Source organism: Rattus rattus, chromosome 10 (assembly GCF_011064425.1).
Source record: "Rattus rattus isolate New Zealand chromosome 10, Rrattus_CSIRO_v1, whole genome shotgun sequence".
In the NCBI taxonomy this organism is placed as follows: domain Eukaryota; kingdom Metazoa; phylum Chordata; class Mammalia; order Rodentia; family Muridae; genus Rattus; species Rattus rattus.
The window spans coordinates 65,339,127-65,362,385 of record NC_046163.1 but is presented as its reverse complement, the minus strand read 5'-3'; the positions used below and the strand labels follow the sequence as shown (position 1 = coordinate 65,362,385).

At 42.2% G+C, this 23,259-nt stretch overlaps 1 protein-coding gene across 6 annotated transcripts in view; it reads right to left on the bottom strand.

Moving 5' to 3' along the window:
• Gpatch2 (G-patch domain containing 2) overlaps positions 1-23,259 on the bottom strand; it is a 142,731-nt gene that overhangs the window by 119,127 nt on the left and 345 nt on the right. For 2 of the 6 annotated variants that reach the window (XM_032915790.1, XM_032915791.1), the window contains exons 2-5: positions 13,603-14,313; positions 8,831-8,892; positions 6,551-6,733; positions 6,064-6,143 (exon numbers count right to left, since the gene is read on the bottom strand). In XM_032915790.1, coding sequence (XP_032771681.1) covers positions 6,064-6,143; positions 6,551-6,733; positions 8,831-8,892; positions 13,603-14,313 — 1,036 coding nt within the window. Of the gene's footprint in view, positions 1-4,812; positions 5,305-5,735; positions 5,938-6,063; positions 6,144-6,550; positions 6,734-8,830; positions 8,893-13,602; positions 14,314-20,194; positions 20,426-23,045; positions 23,258-23,259 lie in introns of those variants that run through there. The other 4 variants (XM_032915786.1, XM_032915787.1, XM_032915792.1 and 1 more) reach the window with 4 other exon arrangements.

The window sequence follows — 23,259 nt, the reverse complement described above, 5'->3', positions numbered from 1 at the left end:
GTTAACAGTATTAACTTAAACATACGAACAGTACACAGAAAAATCCAGCACACACTGAGCACTGTTATATGTGCTTCATGTGGCATATCATATTGATGATCATAAACCCAAAATCAAACATATGAAGCCACATCTACACTAAGTCAGGAGAGAGGCAAGCACAAGTACTTAATCTACTGAAAAATGCAAGTGGTCACATTTCGTCCCATTAAGATTCATGGTTGATTGTTTGCAAATGTTCCTTAAGGAGCTTGGAGCACATGGTGAATATGAGCATCCCAGTGTAACCGAGTGAGTAAAGGGGTAAGCTACAGATAACTATACAAATCCACCTTAAAATACATTACATCCCAGTGTAACCGAGTGAGTAAACGGGTAAGCTACAGTGCGCTGTTAAATAACTATACAAATCCACCTTAAAATACATTACATCCCAGTGTAACCGAGTGAGTAAATGGGTAAGCTACAGTGCGCTGTTAAATAACTATACAAATCCACCTTAAAATACAATCCGGGAATAGCTGTATTAATACTGATCCTATTTAAGTGAGATGTTATGGGATTTACATTTTCTCTTTTTTCTTTTTTCTTTTTCTTTTTTCTTTTTTTCGGAGCTGGGGACCGAACCTAGCGCCTAGCAAGCGCTCTACCACTGAGCTAAATCCCCAACCCCTACATTTTCAATTATCAAGTATGGTCATTAAAATTTCACAGTATAAATTATAAAGTAATGTGAAAGTAAAAAATTTAAAGCAAACAGATAATGCTAGAATTCTTATGAGAAATATTAACATTAATTTGTATTTTTCTATAATACAAAACCAATTTTATCTCAAAAATTCTAAGATTAAAATAGCGTGAAATCTAAATCTCAAGCTGATATGAAAAGAACATCGAATTGATATACAACATGCATTGTCCAACTGTAACTGTCTAAACACATTCTCAGTCTCCAAAAGTGCTCTAGCAATATAGATCTCCACAAAAGATAATAATAGAGAATTCAGCTGCTAAAATTTCCACTAAAAAGGCTTAAATAATACTCACCTTATAATCAAAATATGTTGCAGATACTGGCTGTGTGTTATTCTACATTATTTTAGATTTATTTTCTGTCATAAACTCTTTTCTCTTTGGCTAGTCTAAAAAAAATAGGTTAAATCCTTTATTCAAACCAACTCCATTTTAAATGAGCCCTCTCAGTGAAAGGCTACAGAGGAACCTACATAGTCCTACGATAGAATCTCATGAACTACATCACACACACTGAGCAGGGCACACACAGTAAGCCTGTCAGCAGAACTCCACATAGGAAGCACCTACAACATTGTTCCTGGTCGGTCACAGCAGGAACTGCCTGCCCTAAAGGTCCTTCGTCCTGAATGACACAAGGTATGTGTGAACAGTGGCAGGAGAGTTTATAGAAAGGGTTAACATTCAGGCTTTGATTACATACCTGAAAACTCAGACATAAGAAATCAACTCCAGCACATTCATTTAAAAAAAAAAAAACCAAAAACCAAAAAGCAAACATCTTCCATGGTCTTATAATCACACAAAACTGCTCTTCAGGCCACTGCAAACATTTTAAACAAAGCCCTTTATTTTACCACACTGTCTTACACAACACTGGTTTTCAGACGCTGTGATTTAAGACGGGTCTTTCCCTCCCAATCTTTCAGCAGTCATTATAATTTGAATAACATCAGTGGATATTAAACCTGTTGATGAATCATTAGTTTAAAACAAAATAAAAAGAGAACTTACTTAAGAATCTCTCAGCCTCGAAAACCATGAACTAACTGGGATTCTTAGGAGTGGGATATGCTGACAGGCATGGTGGTGCACACCTTTAACTCCCGCACTGGGAAGAGGCAGGCAGATTTCTGTGGGTTCAAAGGCAGTCTGGACTACACAGTGAGCTCCACGCAGCCAGGGCCACAGTTAAAAATCCAACAAAAACAAAACAAAAAACCAAAGAGTAGCGTATTGTGGGTGAATGGACAGCTACCCTTTGGTAAGGTCACTGAATCACGCCACAAGGGAGGTCTCCGCGATAGAGGCCAGCAGCCTGCCGTGTTACCATGCGGAACAGTACTCAACGATTAAAGTCTAGAAATGTCAAGGTTGCAGGCACAGCTTCCGGATGACTACCTGTGGTGGTTTGCATAAGCTTGGTCCAAGGAGTGGCACTATTAGAAGGGATGGCCTTGTTGGAGTAGGTGTGTCACTGTGGGCATGGGTCTTAAGACACTCATACTAGCTGCCTAGAAGCCGGTGTTTTCCTGTTTGCCTTTGGATGATGATGTAGAACTCAGCTCCTCCAGCCCCATGCCTGCCTGGGCACTGCCATGTTTCCACCTTGATCATAATGGACTGAACCTCTGAACCAGTAAGCCAGCCCCAGTCAAATGCTGTCCTTTTAAAGAGTAGCCTCTTCACAGCAGTAAAACCTTAACCAACATACTACTACCCTAGCACATTCCATAGAAGTGACAATTCCCTTAAACTTTCGTAGTAAAAGGCTGGCTAGCAGGGCTCCAATAAACTGGAGTTTCTAACCAGAAAACATCAGTGACTTCTTTTTGTATTTTTTGAGACAGGGTCTCATACAGTACAGGCTGACCTCAAGTTCGCTGTTACCAAGGATGCTCTTAAAATTCCCGCGTCTCCGGTCTCTTTCTCCCAAGTGCTGGTATTACTAGTACACACTACCATGTCCAGCCAAGTGGTTCTTCCCAACAGTAAATTCTCAGGACATAGAGCCTCACATATACATGGGCACAATTTAAGGACTGAATCTGGATTCAAACCTCTTGAGCAGTGTGAAAGACTGAGACGACCGGGGACCTGGGGACGGAGGAGCGTGAAGGGACAGGCTTTGCGGCTTGCCGTTCAGTTTTGAGACTTATGGACTTGTTAGTCAGAATGATTCCTCAGACTATATTAAAGACAGAAGATATGAAAGTAACCCAAAGGTCTACAAATAAAGCACTCTGCTGAGGTAATGCACATTATTATAAAATATGAATGGAAGAGTTGAGGTGAGATCTGCACTTGGATTCATGACACTGGAAGCTGCGGTACCAGCTGTGCTCATTATCAGCAATGACAGCAATTCTCGCTCATCCACTGCGTGCCAGAGATGGCCTGAGCCTACTGCAGTGTACTGCACCCCATGGAAGGCTGGCAACACCTCGATAAAGTAAAAAGACACTGAGGCTACGGTGTGTATTCACGTAATACTAAGCCAGGGAGAATTCCCGAGTACATGAGTTCCCCACCTGTTACCGCCCCACAACAGTGGCTCTCAGTCTCCTACGACTGTAACCCTGTAATACAGTTCTTCATGTTGTGTGACCCCAACCATAAAAATTATTTTGTTGCTACTTCTGCTATTGCTGTGAATCACAGTGTAATTATCTGATAGTCAGGATAGTTGATATCTAACCTCTGTGGATATTATGACCCACGGGTTGAGAACCACTGTTCTACAATTCCACTGTTTTCTATAAAAACTATACTCAATTTTTGTTCCTCCTTGCAGATTCTGAACATGAAAACTTATCTACCAGCTAAAATTTATTTGCAGGCTGAAAGGCCATGCTTCTGCAGATCTTCTTGGATACGTGCACAGCAGTGGAAACCGAGCTGCCTCACAAAGTGACAGAACACGCACTGCCTCCTTACTGTCCTCGGTGACTGACACTTCTGTGCTTTATCTGGTGGAGTCCACCATTGTTACTAAGCACTGTTGAGCCTTATGGACAAAATACTTGTTAGAGCGTCTTTCTTGAGCCTGTCTGGTATTATCGTCCATAAGCTCCACATTCACCAATCAACAATACATAGTCAATACCTTTAACATAATACACACATAACAGCATGAGCAGCGGCTGATAAGACGATGGGGACCCCAGACCTCCAAGCACCTAAGACTGACTGTGCTCAAGGCACAATGGTTTCCTGCTCCCTACGTAGGTACCAAGACTTCAGTGTTGTACAAGCCTGTGTGGAGTAGGGTCAGTCACCTGAGAACAGCCACATCTCAATTAGCTTCCTCTGTCATTTCCTCCACCATGGCTTCCCACTCTTTGCTGCCATCCTCGTTAAAAAATTACAGTATGTAAAAAATCTAAACAAGGACCATTCAGGGTTGTGAGAAAGAAGGACTTCAGGAGTCCTGTTTGCAGTAAAAATCTGACCAGGAAACCACGCCATGACCTAACGCACTCATTCCATGTAAACCGCGCGGAGAGTATCTTCATGAAGGGAGACCTAATCACCTCTTTACAATATAGACAGGGAAGGCAGCTTTTGGTATGGTGAAGCCATGTATCATCAACACCATGAAGCTAGCCTATCAGTGTAATAGCTTCTATAAAATACCACAGTGAGGCTGCAATAAGCCGAGAAAATGGGCTACAAATCCCAGCTATGCTCAAGCAAGCAGTGGACCAAAAATAAAATAGGTAAAACTAAGCCAAGAATTAGATAGCACTCATCTAGATTCATGATTGGTGAGGCTAAGTTCGCAGGCTGGGCTGTTACAGTGACTTATTCAGATCTAAGGGACGGTGACCAGACAAAACAAAAGCACTCTAATTCAGAAAATACACGAACCGTTGCTCTGAGATACACTATAAAAATCCCTACTGTGATCACTAAGCACCTCTGCACCTTTAAACATGGGGAGGTCAGGAGGCTCCACTCCACCGTGTCCCTTTAGGCTCTCCAAAGACATGGTCAGCCATTTCTACTTGATTTTTACTTGATTTCTACTTGATTTCTACTTGATTGTTCTTTCAGAACATATAATCTGAGGTAAAAGCAATGTCAACTTTACGTTTCCTTCCCAATCATATTTAATGTAGCCATTAAATGCTGACCTGACAATCAAATTATACAGCATGAAAACATCCAATCACAAAGACCATCAGTTATGGGAATTTTAGAAAAATAGTAATCATTTTAAAATAACCATCTTAAAAACTCAAATGGCTTGAACTACTAAAATGTAAGGATTATCACCAGTGAAAACGTTTGATTTCCCTGCTGACTGGTGAAAATGAGCTTATGCAAGTATTTCTAAAACTCGATGTCACACACGGGCTGCCATCCTAAGGGTGACTCTCACTTTCGACACGATGGGGACACTGGGTCCTGCAGCACTGTTGAAACACCCGGCTCGGTCATCTCGTCAGCTCGGAGCCAGCGAGGCAGCTGGACTAGTTCAAGGCTGACACAACCAGTGGAAATGTAAGAGCGGGTGATGCCCTGATGCTGACCAGTTTGTCCACTGTGCTGCGTGAGAGGCAGGAGGGCTTTTGCAGTGCAGTAAAAACTACAGCAACAGGACTAATACAGAACAATGATCCAAGGATGAAGAAAGCTGAATAAAACAGACTTCAGCAGAGATTATCAACCTCCCGATTATTCACAGCACCTTATGAAAGTGCCCTGACTAAAGCACGACTGTTTTAAATCACGCTGGTACAGGAGACGCCTGTTACAATGAACCATGAACGGCAAGCATCATTTCTTATTTACAACAGTCAGATACCAAGACTGAATCTTAACCAGTCATAGAAATATTAAGGAATACTTGGGTTAAGTGTAGTTTTCAATTTTCTATCTTTAGTTATCACCTGGCAAAGCAAGCGATACATAAAAAGATCCAATGTTTAAAAGCATAAAAGAAAAATACATAAAAATATACCCTGGCTAAAAGATTCACTTCTGGCTAAAAGAACACCAATCCTGCAGCAAAAACAGCCCCAGGTCTGCATCAGAGGTCGGCGAGTCAGTGCATCCCTCCAGGGAAGAGGACAGGAGCCAGGTTCCCTCCAATGCCATTCCCCAGGTATTCAAACAAATTAATTTATTAGCATTAGAAGATTTGACTTATAGGGGAATCACACTGGTCCAGTTTGTAGCCTACAAAAAAATGGATTATTTTTAAGTATAACATTAGAATATAAGTGAAAAATGAGGATGTGACTTTTTATTCCAGAGAAATGGAAATATTTCCAATCATGAAATTCAATAAAAAAGCATGCCTACCATTGAAGGTGGAGCCCCTGCAGATTTCTTAGTATTCTTTGAAGGCACTCCATGAAGGCAACTGAGTCTAGCTTGGAAACCTGGGAAATCAAACAGTCGACTTAGAAGACACAGTGACCACTAAGGCACAGAAGACCCTGTCAACAGAGAATTAAACCTAATTTGCTGATAGTTGTGAACACCAAGAAAACTATGGGGGAAAATGAACTGAGGTAACTCCCAGCAGGGCTCTTAGCTTTGACTAGCTTGCATTCACACACTAGAACTCTTACCAGGACGCGGTAAGAGAGCCAGCATTTTCACTGATGTCAAAATGGGGGACTGCACTGATGTCAAAATGGGGGACTGCAGTACTCGGACTAGGATCCAGCGAGCTTCTCTACAGCATTCTGTGTTTCTACTGTTTCACTTTGCTCTAGCCTTTCAGTCAGTCTATCCAGGAGGAGCCACAGGCTAACGGGACCAGCACCCAGGGAGAGCTACTGACCTCTTCTGCCAGGATGCGACATGAGAGGGAAGGAGCCACTTAAGATGCTCTCAAACACGGGGTCGGGGAGGTTGGTGTCCAGCTCTGCAGGGTCTTCCTTTTCCCACCAGGGCACGACTCCAGCAATCCCGCAGGCTCCTCCAGACTCCTTCTCATAGAACCAGTCGCTCTGCTCGTCGTCACCTGAGCAAAGACAAAACCCACCCAAGAGTCAGGCTTGTCATGGCAATAGGTATTCCAGGGACGACAATCAGTCACTGATGTGACGAGAGAACCTAGCAGGCTGTTAAAATGACCATCAAATCCACTTAACCTCAGGGAGCAGCAACATTTTACCTTTCTCTTAAGGAATTATTAAGAGCTATAAAGAGACAAACATATAAAAATGATTAAATATAGAATGTAGACAGCTTAAAAAATAAGAAAAAAGTAATATTTGGAAGTGTGTCACTATCTGTGCCTGAGATCCCAAGGAGCCACGAGTGCTATGGTTTGTTTGGAAGAGAGTTTCCACACATGAACTTTCCCTTTGAAGGACTCCTGACTTTGAAATCTCTTACTATTAAGATGAAAACTGCAATCATGAAACAGAAGCAGTGCAAAGAAGTCTAAAGTTTAGCTGAGGATGATACACGAGAAACAGATTTAGTTCAAATAAACAGTTAAAAGCAACTGTAAAGTGAGAATCACAAGACTTTAAATTAGAGAACAAAAATATTTTGTTAAAAAATTAAAATTTATAAAACTTAAATATTAACATTTCATAGAAGAGGTAAATTAAAATGTCACAGAACAGGTCTATTCAATGCAAGCAGGGACTCACTCGATTTTCTTGTACCTGAATTGTCATTAACACAACATAACCAGGTATGGACACAAGCCTAATCCCACTACTTTACTTGGAAGGCACAGCTGAAGAAGGCAAGTTACATACACACAGAACCTGTCCCAAAAAGAAAAACAAAAACTACTCTAGAAAAATGAAGTTATTTGACCTCACTTTTATATGATGTGCAACCATACTGTGAAAAGTAAATCAACAGTCATTAAGAGCACGGGCAAGGACGGGATGGGTGAGGTAAAACTCTACCTCCTGTAACATGGAGAAAGCCACTTCCGCTGGATTAGTTCTCCCATTCAAAATAAATAAATAAAAACTGGAACTCACACAGTTCTTAATGAATGAAATGAAATGAGAACAAGGTAAATGAATTGATAGAAAATCCCCCAGCAACATGAGATGCAGCGAACTCACAATTACTGGGTTAATTCTTCTGAAAGCCAGCGCTTCTAAAGAGTACCAGGCTGGCCAAGAAGTTCCTTTTTACTAAAGTTTAGCGTTTTGTTTGATCATATCAGCATCTGTAAGCCAGGTAAGGTCTGTATTTTAACAAAATTTGAGTCTATTACCCCGGTAGCTCTCCTGACATGCTCCTGAGAAAGCGCACAGATGTGGAAAGAGCGGCCATCGATGTGCGTTCCTCACCAAGGAGGTCTGCGAGACAACATGGGCACCATTACCCTGCTTTTCTCTTCCCATAAGTCACTGAATGGTTTCATCTAAGGCAATAAATACTCTGTTTCTTTCTGTAGATCCTAGTTTCTGCTAATGCCTTCTCTGTGTTGCTTGAGTGATTTGTTTTGTTTTTTCTTAAAGACAGGGTCTCACTAAGTAGCCCTTGCTGGTGTAGAACTCACAGATATTATCTGCCTGCTTCTGCCTCTAAGTGCAAGGATTAAGGACATAGGCTACCATTCCTAGACTTAATACTGCATTTATAAGAAAAAAGACCCCTCTGTGCTCAGTCCACATTGGCTCAACTTTATGGTCTGTACTGTGAATGAGAGAAGCTGGCTGCTCTGAGTAGGTGAAACCAGCCTAGGTGGTTTCACTCAAAGTACTGCGATGCTGAGGTCTAAAAAGATTCTGGATTACTGCAGGATCGAAAAGACCTCAAAGATAGATAGTGTGTTCATTAGTTTATAATAGTGAATTCCATAAACGCCATTAACTACATATGAGTTGGAGAGTGTGTGACAACTGAATAAAATGACAAGCCATTACAAATCCACTAGAATGCTTAGTTTTACAAGCATTTGGAATAAGGAGGAGGATGGGACTCAGTGTCGTGTCATTCCAGGACGTCTTCTGTGGAGTTCAGAGACTCGCTACCACACTAAACAGCAGTCTGAGTAGCATCTGTGATGCCAAGGGGCTGCTGTTCGCAGCTTCTACCACAAATGGACTTTTCTAAAGGGGAACGGTAAGTATCTCGGTACCTTGTCTTCCCTCATCGTTGGTGAACAGGCCGGCGTCAGTGCTGCTGAGGCTGCTGGAGTCACTACGACCAGGAAAAGAAGACAAATGAAGCAGATCAAAACAACAATTGATCCCTCAGCCCTCAAGCTTTAAAGAGACACGGCAACCCAGAGATGGACCTGAGCCTGACAAAGATCTGAAAGAAAATAAGATTTTTTTTCTTTTTTTTTCAAATCAAATTTCAACTGTCTCAGTTCCATTAACCACAGAACACATTATTAGGGGGCATAAAAGCCCAGGAGTCTAGCGGCGAGTTGGACAGTAAGCAGATGTGACTGCTGAGTGCTGACATGGGGACACATTCTATTCCCTGCTCTCATGGAAGGCTCACAGTTCCCTTCTGCTGTGCTGTGCGATTCAGCTCGAGCCTCAGCTCCATAAGACAGGAAGGTCGCTAAGAAGCAAGCTGAAACTTTCCTCAGTACAGAAACATGGCCTATGGGAAATGACTTCCATAACTACATTTGTAGATAGTCTAGAAAAGCTGTTCTGACAATTTCACATCAGCACCATTGCTTCCCAAGGAGAAAAAGAGTCCATGCTGGTGACAGTGCCATAGCACAAAGCCAAGCTACAAAGTGAGATTCAGCCAATATTAACCAAGGTTCTCATTTTTCTGTATAAACTAGAGAACAAGACACAGGTTCAAATTTAATATGGAAATTTAAATGAATAACATATACTCCAAAATGAACACACCATTACGATGGTTCTAATGGAACCAATATTTATATATATGATAGGCTAGTTAAATGAAAATATAACAAAAATAAGAACAAATCATGAACAGCTTGGCCTCTTAGAAAACTGTTAAATCTGAAAGCTCTCTGTCCTTGCTTACTTTTATCTCTTGATTTTAACTGATCAAGAAATTGTCACTGCTGGCCTTTTAAATTAAATCAGTCATTTTAGAAAGTATTTATTTGGGGGCTGGAGAAATGGCTCAATGGTTAAGAGAACTGGCTGTTCTTCCAGAGGTCCTCAGTTCAATTCCCAGCAACCACATGGCAATTCATAACTATCTGTTAACTCCTGTTCCAGGAGATCCAACACTCTCACACAGACATACATGTAGCCAAAATACCAATGTACATAAAACAAAAACCAATAATGTTTAAAAAGTAGTTATTTGTGTGAGTGTGCACGCATGTGCACATAGCACAGTCTGAAGATTTTGTCCGTGGCGACAGCTTATAAGGAATCGGTTCACCCCTTCCTCCACGTGAGTTCTGAAAACCGAATGCAGAGCTGACCTGGACCAAGTGCCTTGACTCTCAGCCCAAAATAAAAAAACGTAAAACAATGTAGCCTAGCTTATTAAAATCAGGCCCATTAGCCTGTTTAACATATTATAAAATATTTAAGATGAAAGTCACTACTAAGACCTAAATCCACATAGATTTTGCATACAAACTATGAGTTTATATGTGCTTTTCAAAAATAAACTTATGAAAGGTATAAGAACTTGTCTAGAGACTCATTTTTTAAACTTTCTTCTAATTGACTCTCGAAGTTTCCTATACATCAGTATTTCTTAGGTATTAAAGCCATGCCATCCATCTACAAGCACAGATGTCCTTGCATGACAGTGATAAACACCTCAGGAGTTGGACCGCCCTCCTGTGCAGGAGAGGGCCATGGAAGTCTGACCTCCCTCTATGTATACCTCTTCTGAAACCCCCAGATAAAATGTCCTTACAGTTCAGAGTCCCTCAGAGTCCCTAGAGACAGACTGTATATCCAGTGCCCCTGGAAGTCTAGTGTGGCACGCCATAATCAGATTGGGTAGGCACATTTTCCAATTAGACCAATGCTTACTAAGTACACCCGGTTAAGCCTGGCCTCAGAGAACAAGTGTTTTATGGCCTGCAAACGGTGAGCCAATTCACGACGTTTCTGCTGTCATCGTCTTTTGGGTTCACATCTACCACTCTAATCTACTCTACAGTCAACCAGGTTCACCTTTTCACAGTATAACTAACTGGTTGACACAGGTTAAGCAGAATACCCAGAGAGAGAAGACCAACAGTAATTCTAATAAATGCACTGTATTCATGAACTGAGATGGAGGTCTCATAGTAACAGAATATCACCATGGAAAGGGAATGGACTCGGAGGACAAGAATGTTAAAGGCAGGAACTCTGCAAACTGCCTTTGTAATGCCTTTGTAAACTTAAAATTACTTTTTAAAAGCTCATAAAACATTCATCTATACATTTACCACTTAAGACAGCTTTCGATGTAAGAAATAAAACTTCTTAATTTATACTTGCAGAATGCGACTGGCAGGCTTTTCATGGGCTGGCTTCCTTCTAGTCTTCCTATCCTCATGCCTGGCAGGCGCTCTTGTTCATGCTCCCCTCTGTCCACAACACGATGGCCCAACATGTGTGCAATTCAGCTTCCACAAGGCCAGTCTGCAGTGATCCTTGCTCTCTACTGAGGTGTTTTTATGGACTCGAAAAGTAATTCTATTGTGTTCCCGATACCTTGCCAGTGCTACACACACTTCCCTGTCGCTATGCTCACGGGAGAAGACCTTAACCAGAAGGGCATTTCCTTTCCAACAGCCAGAGCACATGACAATTTACCTGTAAGGACACAGCATCTCTTCTCCTCTTTGGAAATGATTTTTGTAACTATTGCTCAGGTGAGAATATATTCCATGAGAAACATACACACATTAATATTAATCCCTTTCCACTGGTCCATTTCTTTTTCTATGAATAAAACTCAGGCATCATCTGAGAGTGCTCCAAATACAGCCTAGACACCTGCAAGCACAGAGAGACTCTACCCTCCACTGTCTGGACTGAGGTCAGTCAAAGGTCAACAGAACACTGCTGCCAAGATTGTGTTGTGCACAGTTTCTTCACTGCCTAAACTTCCCATTTCCTGTGATGAGATCTGAACCCACAGCACACGGGCACTAAAGAAGCCCCGCTGCTGTAGCCTCAGAGCCTCTTTACGTCCCTGAAGCATAGCTGCAGACACCTCATCCTACACGGATCTGACAGTCATGTCATTTCCTTGCTGACTCTCCAGCCCTCCCTTGTCTGAACAAGTCGTAGCTCTTGCTTTCAAAGACAGCTGCTGTGAGAAGCCTTCGCTCACACGAACGTTCTCAGGATGAGCTGGGGTGCCTAATACAGCCTAGGAGGACGCTGGAGAGAGGGCCTGTGTTTTCAGTCTTAGAGTCATGCACAGTGTGGTAGCTAATCAAATGTTTGCCATACGCATACATGTGCGCGTGCGCACACACTCAAACAATTTTCCTAACTATAAATCAAATTCAAGAAAATATAAGCCTTCTTAAAATGGAAAACTGTAAGAAGAGAAAACACTTTAACCAGGTAGCAATCTTTCTACAGAAGAAATTGCACGAAACCTTTAAATGGCAACAGAAAACTTGTATCAAGAAAGGTTTAAAATTCAGAGGAAATATAGTTTAAATTAAAATATCGTATTTAAACTATATGCTGGGATGTGAGCAACTGGGAAACTTAATATCCCGGACAGTGATTTTTGTTGAAAAAAAAGAGGAGAAATAAACGAGAAAGGATTCTGCCTCACTATGGTTCCAGGGTGAAAAGAGGAAGAAGCAGGTCAATAAAGAGGCAGAGAAACAAGAGGGAAGGGCTTTCCAAACCAGCCAGCAAAGTGGGCGACCTGGGAATGACCCAGAACTCCCATCTCTCCTTCCCACTGCCCACACTGCCACGCCCCCAGCAGTGAGCAAAAGCATTGGCTGCCTTAGGCTCCCAGGGTCTCAGTCACAAGGACTCAGAACTAGAATACAGCCAACCCTGTCCCTGTGCACAAACAACTTTCTAGAAAGAAACAAAGTTACTGTTTTACTTTCTTAAGGGAAACCCATGTAAACAGTAAAGTGTCTAATCAAACTAACATTCTGGGTTATCATAACCACAGTCTCACAAACACACAAATATCCAAAGTCTGCAATCACCAAGGTCAAAATGAGGCCAAGTTTAATTAAATTAAACTTAGAACTCAGATCCTTTTCCCAGAACCATGCACTGTCTTCAGGCTCTGGCTCTAAGAAACATAAGGACGTGTGTTGACCACATGAGCACTGGCCACTCGCTCTTATAAACAGTCCGGGTGGATAAATGGCGAAGGCTCGCTCCGTCGGACATGCAAAGAGCATGCAGCAATTACATTAAAGGCAGCCTGCTCCCGAGACAGACAGAAAGGAATGCTACAATTTCCATTTTTTAAAGGGCCAAAATCAGCTGCTTCCACAGCATAAATCAGGCCTTTATATTTCCTAAGTGAACAGAATCCCCTAGCAAGCTATAGATCAACGCACCAAGCCCCATGCATCACAGGGTATGAACTCTGAATATCAGGAAACAGAATAATGAGTATGCGCCCTAAAACGCTCCGAAGGCCACAGCTCCCTAATGACACAGTGAGACACCCTAAAGCACTGCGATTCAGAAGCATTCCCTTTGCCACAAAAACGTCACTTTCTCACTTTGTAGCTGGAAATCAAGACAATTATAACACAGCAAACACTACCTAAGTGAAACGAGCGACTCTGCTTCCTGTGAAAATGCTATAAAGTATGAAGAAATACAAACCTAGGCACAAAGTAATATCACTGTCACTGCGGTGACTTGCGATTATCTAAACAACACTAATTAACATATAAGACACGTGGCGCCCCAGGCCCGCAGACAGCCACACAGGGCTGAGGAGAAAAGTCACCTTTCACTCCTGAGCTCATCTGAGGCTTTCGGTTCCGCATACTCCATCTTGTCCTTGTCCGCCTGGCTTGCTTCTTCACTTTCCAACACCGCTCCTTCCTCCGGGGCTTTCGGTCGGATCACCTTCAGCCTCCGCTTTTTGACTTTACTGCGGATAAACTCGGGATACTGGCTGGCTCGATCGCTGTCCATGTCCTGGTCTCTACAGCCATCAGGCGGCTGGGTCATCGTCCTTTTGGTGGAGATGTCCTGCGGGAGATCCACCGCCATGCGCTTCACCTTCCTCCTCCGGCGGAGAGTTCTGTTTCCAAGGTTGTCCACTGCGAAGTCAGACTCATGCCACAGAAGTCGCTTACCTCGGACACTGTTGTTTAAGGTGGAGGACGGCCTCCGCTTCGCCACTAACATCTGGTCATCGGAGTCACTGCGGTCCTTTTTGTTGTTGCTGTGCTTCTCTCTGTAGTCCTTACTTGGTTCCTCTAAACTAGAATCCGAGCCTTCGCTTAAGCAGTGGCCAGTCTCCCAGGGGTGGTGAACATTGTAGGATCTCCGCTTCCTCCCTCTCCTCTTCCTGGCCTGGCGCTTCAGGGGGCAAGACAGATTTCGAGAATGATCTCCTGTTTCAGCAAAACCACCTCGGGCTTGCTCAGAGCTCTCTTCCAGTGCAGAGACAAGATCGTGAACAAGCTCTTCCATTGTTCGACTGAAATGCCTATATGTTTCAGAGAACAAAAAATAGTCACTCAGTATTAACCTAGTTTTCCACACAAGCAATTCACTCTAAATATGGGTATAAATAATATTCTCCACAAGATGTCTGAAAGGAGTTTGACTGAACTATTCAAAGGATGACAGCTTCAATCTGACTGGAGTAAGTTTTTGTGCTTTTTTAAAATTTAACATAGGAATGGCTGGGTGTGGAGACACATACCTATCTATAATCCCAGCACTCAGGAAGCTACAACAGAAGCATTAAGTTTGAAGTCAGGAAGTCTGGGATGCAAAGCAGACCCTGTCTCTAAAGATAAACTCCTAACATTGGAATCACTTCAGGACAGGTTAAGTATAGTACCACTCGGTAGTGGAAGTGGGGTCAGCAGGTTAAGTTCTTGATGCACAAGGCTTAGGATCCACCTTTCTATCCCGGGCACCCGCGTAGGAGCTGGGCAGGGGAACACATCTGTAACCGCAATACTTGGGTAGAGGCAGGCAGACCTTGAGGGCTCACCCGTTGAGCTCTAGGATGAATGACAGACTATCTCAAAAGAGGAAGTGGAGAAATGAAGAAGACCATTACAAGCCAATCTCTGGCATCCACATGCAACATGGGTGAACACACACACACACACACACAAAGAGGATCCCAGAACTTTTACATGATTATTATGTAATCGTAGAAAATGTTTTTCTGCATAAATTACTGTTCCTCAGTCCACAGCTGCCCCTTCTTTAAAATCAACTGCCTTAAAACTTTCCCAGTCCCTTCCTGCCCACTGATTCCTAAGGAAAGGAGGTGTATGGCCTACTTTCCATACACTTTACCTCATCACTGCCATAAAAGAGAGGCATCTCCACGAGTGTGTCAGACACACAAAGACAGTTTAACCCACGAGTGTGTCAGACACACAAAGACAGTTTAACCAGTCTGGGGGCATACCTTTAGGCCACTAAGCACTCCTAGCAAGCAGAGTAGAAACTGTATTGCATTCCAAACTGGAACCTCAGTGGTCTGCAGGGCCATCACTAGCCCAGTCTGAAGCAGCTTACTACAAAGTCTTTGTGCCAGCAACTGGAGAGCTTGGAGCCTTTTACTAAATTATGTAGTCTGTTCCACATTCTGTCCCCAACTGAGTTAAATTAGTTGCTGTGACAATCTTTAAATGGCCTAGGTGCTTCAGATGTGTATCTTTCTTTTGAAACCCATGGCCTATCACTTCTCAAATTAAGTTCAACAGGGACCCAGGGCATCGAAATATTCCCAACAGCCTTCCAGAGGCCAATAAGGCTGGTAGAGTTTATAAGAGGGGTGAGCACTCTTGTTTTGCAGAGGGTGGGGTTACAAATATCTCAGGCTATCTAGGGCATACTATCTTTATCAGTGGACTTCTTATTAGAAGTAGCCATAAGCAAATGAGCCCCGTTAGGTGGTTTTCTTTCATTCTGAATAAAATCAAGCAGTGTCTAAGCAGCTTTCCAACCCTTGCCTACAAGATCTCTACTGACACACACTCCCTACCATCCACGCACTCTAACTCTAGAGAGTTCCATGACAGCCTGTAACTTCTTATCTTCATTTAAAACCCAAGGACGTCCATGGTGCGGGAAAGGGCTGGTATTTACAGTCCTACAAATCCCACCTAAGGGTTCAGTGGTTAATACCTGTCAATGTGTAAACTGTATTACCTCACTGCACTCTCACACACCACTCTGGGGTGACAAGCGAAATAGAAACAGCAAGAGACCGGTCACTGTGCCTATCTGAGCGGCGCACAAGGGCTTCAAGTGCTAGCATCTGATTCCAGAGCCCCAGTGCTGATCAAGGGCAGGAAGACCGCTGCCACAACTCCACCATCCACACTATAGCTTTGTCTCACTATTGTAACTGTTAGGCAGCCTTAGTGCACGTCACAAAAGCCAAAGGCTCGCGTTTAGATACCTGGCTGCTGTCTCAACAGGAAGAGATCTAGAAAGCCTAAACCAACACAAGATGCCGGGCAGCAAGGCTGGTGAGGACGAACTGAGTTCAGGTAAAGTACCCTGCAGGGCTGGCAGAGTAGAGCCTGAGACAGGAATTACCACAGCTCCAGACCCAGCTCTTCGAATAATCTGAACATAAACAAAAATACTCACACAGTTTTCAGACACATGGTGGTTCAAACTCATTTTAACAAACTCTAGAAATCATGGGATTTCTTTCTTCCTTCAGAAGGCTTCAATATGTAAGTCTGCTTCAGACCCCAGCATAGCTCTGGCTTCAGACTCCAGCATAGATGGACCTACCCTTCTCAGCTAACATGGTTACCAAGCCAACGGGAGCTATAACTGATCGTCTGATTGTGTGTTAATAACTGTCTATTTGTTTTCTCTTAGTGCAACTAATGACTTGTTCTTTTCCTTTAAAACTAGTTCTCTGAAGAATGTAACCTGAAAAGCTTATCATCTCTGAACGTAAGAGTACATCTTTAAACAAATTCACTTAAAGACACTTTTATATGCATTAAAATTGGGATCATTTCTCTAAAAATTTCTATCATTGGTTCAGATATAACTGCTTTTTGAAGACAAAAATGGTCTTATCACTGAGTGAACAGATAGTTCAAAATTACATATTAAGACATGAAATTAATAAGTCTCCAAGTAAATTTACAGTTTATTTTAAAGGCAGTCTGCCATGCCACCTCAGATGAGAAAGGCAGTGGTCTTGATCCCTGTTTGTTTTCTGTGAGGCCCCCAAAAGTCTGACCCTCATGAGGTCCATCCTGAGCTAGAAAGCTAGCCACACACCACCATGCCTGAGTGGGTCACTGCTCTTAACGTTACAGCAAGCTAATACACCCATTCCGTCCACTGAAATAGGATACTCATCAACTCATTTTTAAAAATTTCTCATTTACTTTTATTTTAACATATTAGTGATTTGCCTACATGTATATTTAAGCGCTTCAAACAGTGTGTAAGAAAGCCAGAAGGAGGTTTTGGGGGATTCCTGTGGGATTGGGGTTACAGATGGCTGAGCTGCCATGGGGGTGCCTGGGTATTGAACCTGTGTCTTCTGGAAGAGTTGCCAGGGCTCTTAACTGCTTTGGCATCTTTCCAGCTCCTCGCTGACTAAGTTTTATTGGAAAAGGATTTCAATAATTAGTAAGGTTTAACAAAATGTTAGCATGACTAAGAATGAAAGCAAATTTTCTTAGAATCCCATTGAAATTAAGGCAGCATTGATCAATTTCTATTGTTTTTCTTAAGAAAATAAAATATTTTAACTAGAAGAATCCAATGAATGTTATGGTATCATTCAAGCATGAACTGACTAAAAATTAGAGGATTCATTCAAAACTGCAGAAACACAAAAAAATGTATTTAATTTCAATTCTAAATTTAGTCATTTTCCACCCCTAATTTGCTCTGACTAGACCACAACTCAATTCCAAAAACACCCCCCACCGTCCCCCCAGCGTGTGTGTGTGTGTGTGTGTGTCCCCCGTGTCCCCGTGTCCCGTCCCCTGTGTGTGTCGTCAGGTCCCCCGGTCCCCCCGGCCATGAGCCAACAATATTAGCCAACTAACATCATATTGTTTCACATTCATCTCTCAGGTAAAAGGGCATGAAGTAGAAAGAGATAAACTGTAACAGACCATGTCGCCAGCAGCTCTTGGATCTCCTCTGCTCCGGCAGGTGACTGAAGTAACATTAGACCACTCTACTAAGACACTTTATAGCAAACATTCTTATTTCCTTACAAAAGTCCTTGTATAAGAGAAATGAAAAACTGTAAGACTCTTCAGTACAAAGCAAGACTTAGGAAACTGCCAGGTTTTAACCTGAATTGATATAGCTCAGTGAACATACCACTTGAGTTGTTTTTCTTCATATGTGAGGTTTCTTCACTGGAATTGAAATGGTGGGAAACGGCTGAGGGGGACGTCTAAAGCAGCAGCTCGCATGGCTTACAGTCCTGCTATGGTCACAGACTTTATCAAGGAAACGAGCGCCTGCCAAGTAGTGCTGGGTTATGCTGAGCAATATTAGATGTATTTGGTCCAAGATTTGATGAGCCAGTCGTTTTCAAATGCAGGGCCTCAATCAGGTTTGCTTTCACGTTCTTTTTAGGCACTATTAATAACTTGCCTTCTTTGCATTCCTTACCATTGTTTCCAAAAAGTGATTTTTCTAAAAAACTGTACGCCAGTTGGGAAGACGGATGAAAGGAACAGAACACAGCATGAGAAGGCTTTTTTTTCTTCCCAAAGATTAATGTTTTCTGACAAAACCTCAAGGCTGCCCTTAGTCCTGAAGTCCTGTTATGTCTTCCCAGGGTTGAATGTTGACAGGTAACACCTCTTCCCCACATTTCAATACATAAAAAGAGAGTAAGAATACAGAAAACACAGCCCGAACTCAGTTAACTAGTTTACTAATAACTATCGTTTCTGATGCTTCTATTTCCAGCAACTGCTATTCCTAAGAGGCAGGCAGAGACCATATTTAAAAAATAAATAAATAAATAAATAAATAAATAAATAAATAAATAAATGTATATTTGAGGGGGTGTCCTGGATACTGTTAAAAATATCAGTGTAATAAGAGAATTTAATTTAAATATGTCTGTACTGAATGAACCAAACCAGTTAATTAAAAAAAAAAAAAAAAACAAGCAAAATTCTTCTAAATGGAACTAAACTGTTTCAGTTATCAATATTTGAAATGGAAAAAAAATCAAATATAATTTATCACCTAGTTCATAATCATACTCCCATTGTGATTTTTCTAGAACATGGACTCTTTCTTCTGCTAAGATTATCTACTTTACTAACAGCAACTAACTGTAAAATACACTGTGAAAGGGTCATTCGATCCCCAAAGGGGTTGAGACCCACAGGTTGCAAACCACTGGACTGCATAAATACAAATTCAGTGTGTACCGTAGTCAAGAACTACGTTTATAAGTATACAGCATATTATGACTATTCACAAATGAGAGCATATATATTCCCGTATCATGTAACTACTGCACTTTATTTAAGATTTAAAAAGAAAAGGTCTTCTACGTACATAGCACCTAGCCCAAAAGTGCGGATGAAAATGAATACATCGCAATACAAATGTGGCAATGAGTGAATAAACATAAATAGTGAAAGGGGCCACCCCCAGGGGGAAGCTCTAATGTTAAGACTAATCAAACAAAAATATGATCCGTAAGATTTACCTTATTAAATGTTAAAATTTCTGATGTTCAATGGAACTTAAAATTTTCCTTCCTTAATCATACTGTCATGTATTAAAATGAGTCTTTACTCAAGCAGGAGCAGTAACATGGCTCACTGGTAAAATACCTGCCTAGCCTGCCCAGAGCTCTGGGGTCCCCAAAGCACCACCACAGTGAAATGGATCCTGGCAGAGCTGCATCTCGGGAGGGAAGGCTGGCTCTGCGGCACTTAAGCATCCTTCCTGCCTTGCCGGGACCCAGGTCTGTGTGCAGCACTGGGCAATCAGCTTACAGCCTCCTAAGTCTCTGGCTTGTTGGGCAAGAAGAGACCAGGGAAACTATAACCTTCTCTGACTTCCGTGACATACACACAGAAACAAAAGATGAAAACCTGGATCTTCGAAACCAAAAAGGAAACACTATGTCCTACGGCTTGGTCTAGTGGACTTCGCCTGTGACCTCATCACCTAACGAGGCAGAGGCAGAACCCCCTCCAATGTTGAGGCCACCCTGGGCTACACAGTTGAGACCTTGCTTTCAATGCATCTGATTCCTGCTTTAATGCTCAGATACGAGGAAGAAGAGAGTTAGAGGCGAATTTCTCTTCCCCAGTTAGGAATCACAAAGCTCGCTAACAAACAGGCAAATCCACTCCCCTTAAGCGTACCCAAAGCTCCCCTGACTGCACCAAGTTGTCCTGTCTTCTGGAAGCTACCGCGCTGTCACTTTGTCACCGGAGACATCTGAGGAAACCACTTCCTCTCCTCTTTACCCTAGAAAAACTTTACAAACTTAATTCAAAAAAGGAGAGTAACATCCACTTCCACTTTTCAGCTAGTGACTTGATAATGTGAGCTCATTCGCCAAACTTGGAGACCGGTTCTTGATTTTGTGACTTCATTCAATGACTGACTTCAAGAGTCATCCGAACTTTTCTCACTGCCTCTGTTTTCAAAATGTAAATTACTTATTTTCTTTAATGCCTGGACAAAATGCAATCGGAATCTAAGCCAAACAAGAGCAAAAAATTTGAATTTAAAGAGTAATTCAGTCAAAACTTTTGGTAGGATAAGAAATGTTTCATTGCTGATACATGATAACCGTACAGTAAATATTTACTGAATATATATTCTGAATTCCTAGATTAGGAACATGAAGACAGCTAAGATTTAAATATACGTCCCTGGCATACTGCTCGACATATAACCAGATGACAGGAACATGTAGGGCGAAAAAAAATCACAGAGGGAAAGTGATATTACTAAAATCTTCAGAAAATAGGGATTTTAACATGTTTGTTCTGTGAATAAGACAAATAGTTTACATAAAGGTGAAAATGAATGCAAATTACCAAAGCTTAAAGGTTTCCAGCTTGACACACAAAGGATGTTAAGAAGCTAGCCCACAAGTATTTGCCCCAAATTATCCTGCTATTGCTTTGATCTTTGACTGGAATCAAGCAAAGCTAACTGTTTACGAAAATGAGTTCAACATCCTAACCAACCAAAACACAAGCAAACAAAACAAACCCAACTACTCAAAACAAGCAGTTTTTATTATATCGCTTTCCAGACGTAAAGAAAATGAAATGCCAGATAAGAATGAAATTGCAGAAGCAAAGGCCCAGAACCCATTAAAATGGCTTTTTATTATTGTTAAAACAAAGCCACAAAACAGTTTAAAAATTAAAAAAAAGACTATCTCAAAAATTACAGGCTAGTCTACAAATCTGGACATGTATTTTCTTGTTTTCTTTTTTTTTTTTTCCCCCGGAGCTGGGGACTGAACCCAGGGCTTTGTGCTTGCTAGGCAAGCGCTCTACCACTGAGCTAAATCCCCAACCCTTGGACATGTATTTTCTAATTCATAGATGCCTATAGATATTACCTTAGTCAGACAGAACAGAGTGCACAAGGGCGGTGAGGAATTTAAGTCCACTAGCATCAATCATACTGCAAATAAACCTCTTAGAGATGTTATTTAAATTATCTTCACCTCTGCTGCCACCTTATCTAGGCTGTAAAGAATGCACGGCGCCTATCGCAGAGAATTTACATGAGATGACACACAGAGATAGAACCAAGACTAATTAATAATTAACTACTTAGTGGTAGTAACCACCAACACCATGGGGACTTCATAACCTAGATAAAACAATCGTGTAAGACAGTTCAAAGAGTGAAACAACAAAAACTTCGTTAAGAAATAGCAAAGCCTGCGCAAGGCAGCTCCGTGCCTGGAGGAAGTCAGCCTGGGTTACAGAGCAAAACTCCACCTCAGACAGGGAAAGAGAGAAGAAAGGAAAGTGAGATTGCTGATGAGGGTGGTAAGGAAGGAGTGGGAGACAACAGTGGACTGGCATGAAGTTGAGAAGAAGGGTTCTGGTTTTGTAGAACACACAATTAAGACTCATTTTAAGACTTTCTTTCAAAAACACGAGCTGACAGGTGCTAACGACACTCTGGTCTCATTACAAGCGATGAGCTGTCTAGCAGGTAAAAACACAACTACAGTTTACTCCTGTTTAGAGGAGTAACACACCTAGTAATAGACAAGTAATACATACAGCCCTATCTGAGCGTGATAGGAGACGGAGAGTACAACCAAGAATAAATGGGGTCACTGTTTGTTTTTGTCAACTAGTATACAAATTACTTCCTCTTTACTAGGACCAGACCAATCTGCTGAACACATTTCACCTCCCTTCCTTACCAAGGCATGGAACACTGAAACATTGATAAAAGTACACTTTAGAGGAAACACCAGGATGACGGGAAGAACCTTTAACCTTGTTTTCTGTGGTGGTTCCTTCTGCATGAACAACTGCCAAAACTCAGAAAAACTAATGCATTGTGACCTGTGCCTCTTATTCCCAGCCGCGCACGCCAACTAAAATTGCTCATTTAAAAAGCATCTACTCTTCTAACTGAAAACCGTGACACGACTTAAAAGTCACAAGAAAAAGGACACTCGTTAAAAAATGATCTCTCGTGAGGAACCAAATAAGATATCCGACCTAAGATATTCTTTTAACTTTTCAGTTGTCGGTGATGCAAAGCAATCAGACATCACAGCCCACTGGTGTGATCTTTAAGATCACAGTTCTTGACTTACTGGTCGGATTTTTATGTTTCAACATTGTCCACAGGACATCTACTTTCTTGTTACACTGTTTCTCTGATGGGAAATGCCTTGCGGGAAATACTGGAGGACTGGGGGGGGATGGCGGGTGGAGGGGGCAGAGGTTGGCGACCAAGGTTTTCAACCAGAAAATCCAAAACGTAGCTACTATCTTTGGCACTCACGGGCACGGGAAAACTTTGCCTCTTAAATTTTCTGTGCCTGCGAGGGATGCCATAAGGATCAAGTGTGAGTTTGGAAACTAACAGCGATGGGGTCAGGATACACTAAAGACAAGTTCCAACCTCAAACGTAAGGCTCCTGGAAAAGAACCCATCTCACGTGAACTAGGATTGAACCTCCTGGGTGGTGGAAAACTTCTTAGGTTTTACACGAACCGAGATGCGCGGGGAGTACGAGGGCCTGAGGTCTCTGCCACTCAGAAACTTCCGGAACTGGGGATTTCTGTAATCTCGTCGGCCACGGAATCTAGTACGATATGGCCGGTTTTGCAGGGGTAACGGGAACACGGCCTGAAGGAACTCGGTACCCGGCTTTCCCTGACCCGGAGCCGGGCGAGCTGCTCCCCTGCTAGCTCGCCCCGTTCCCAAC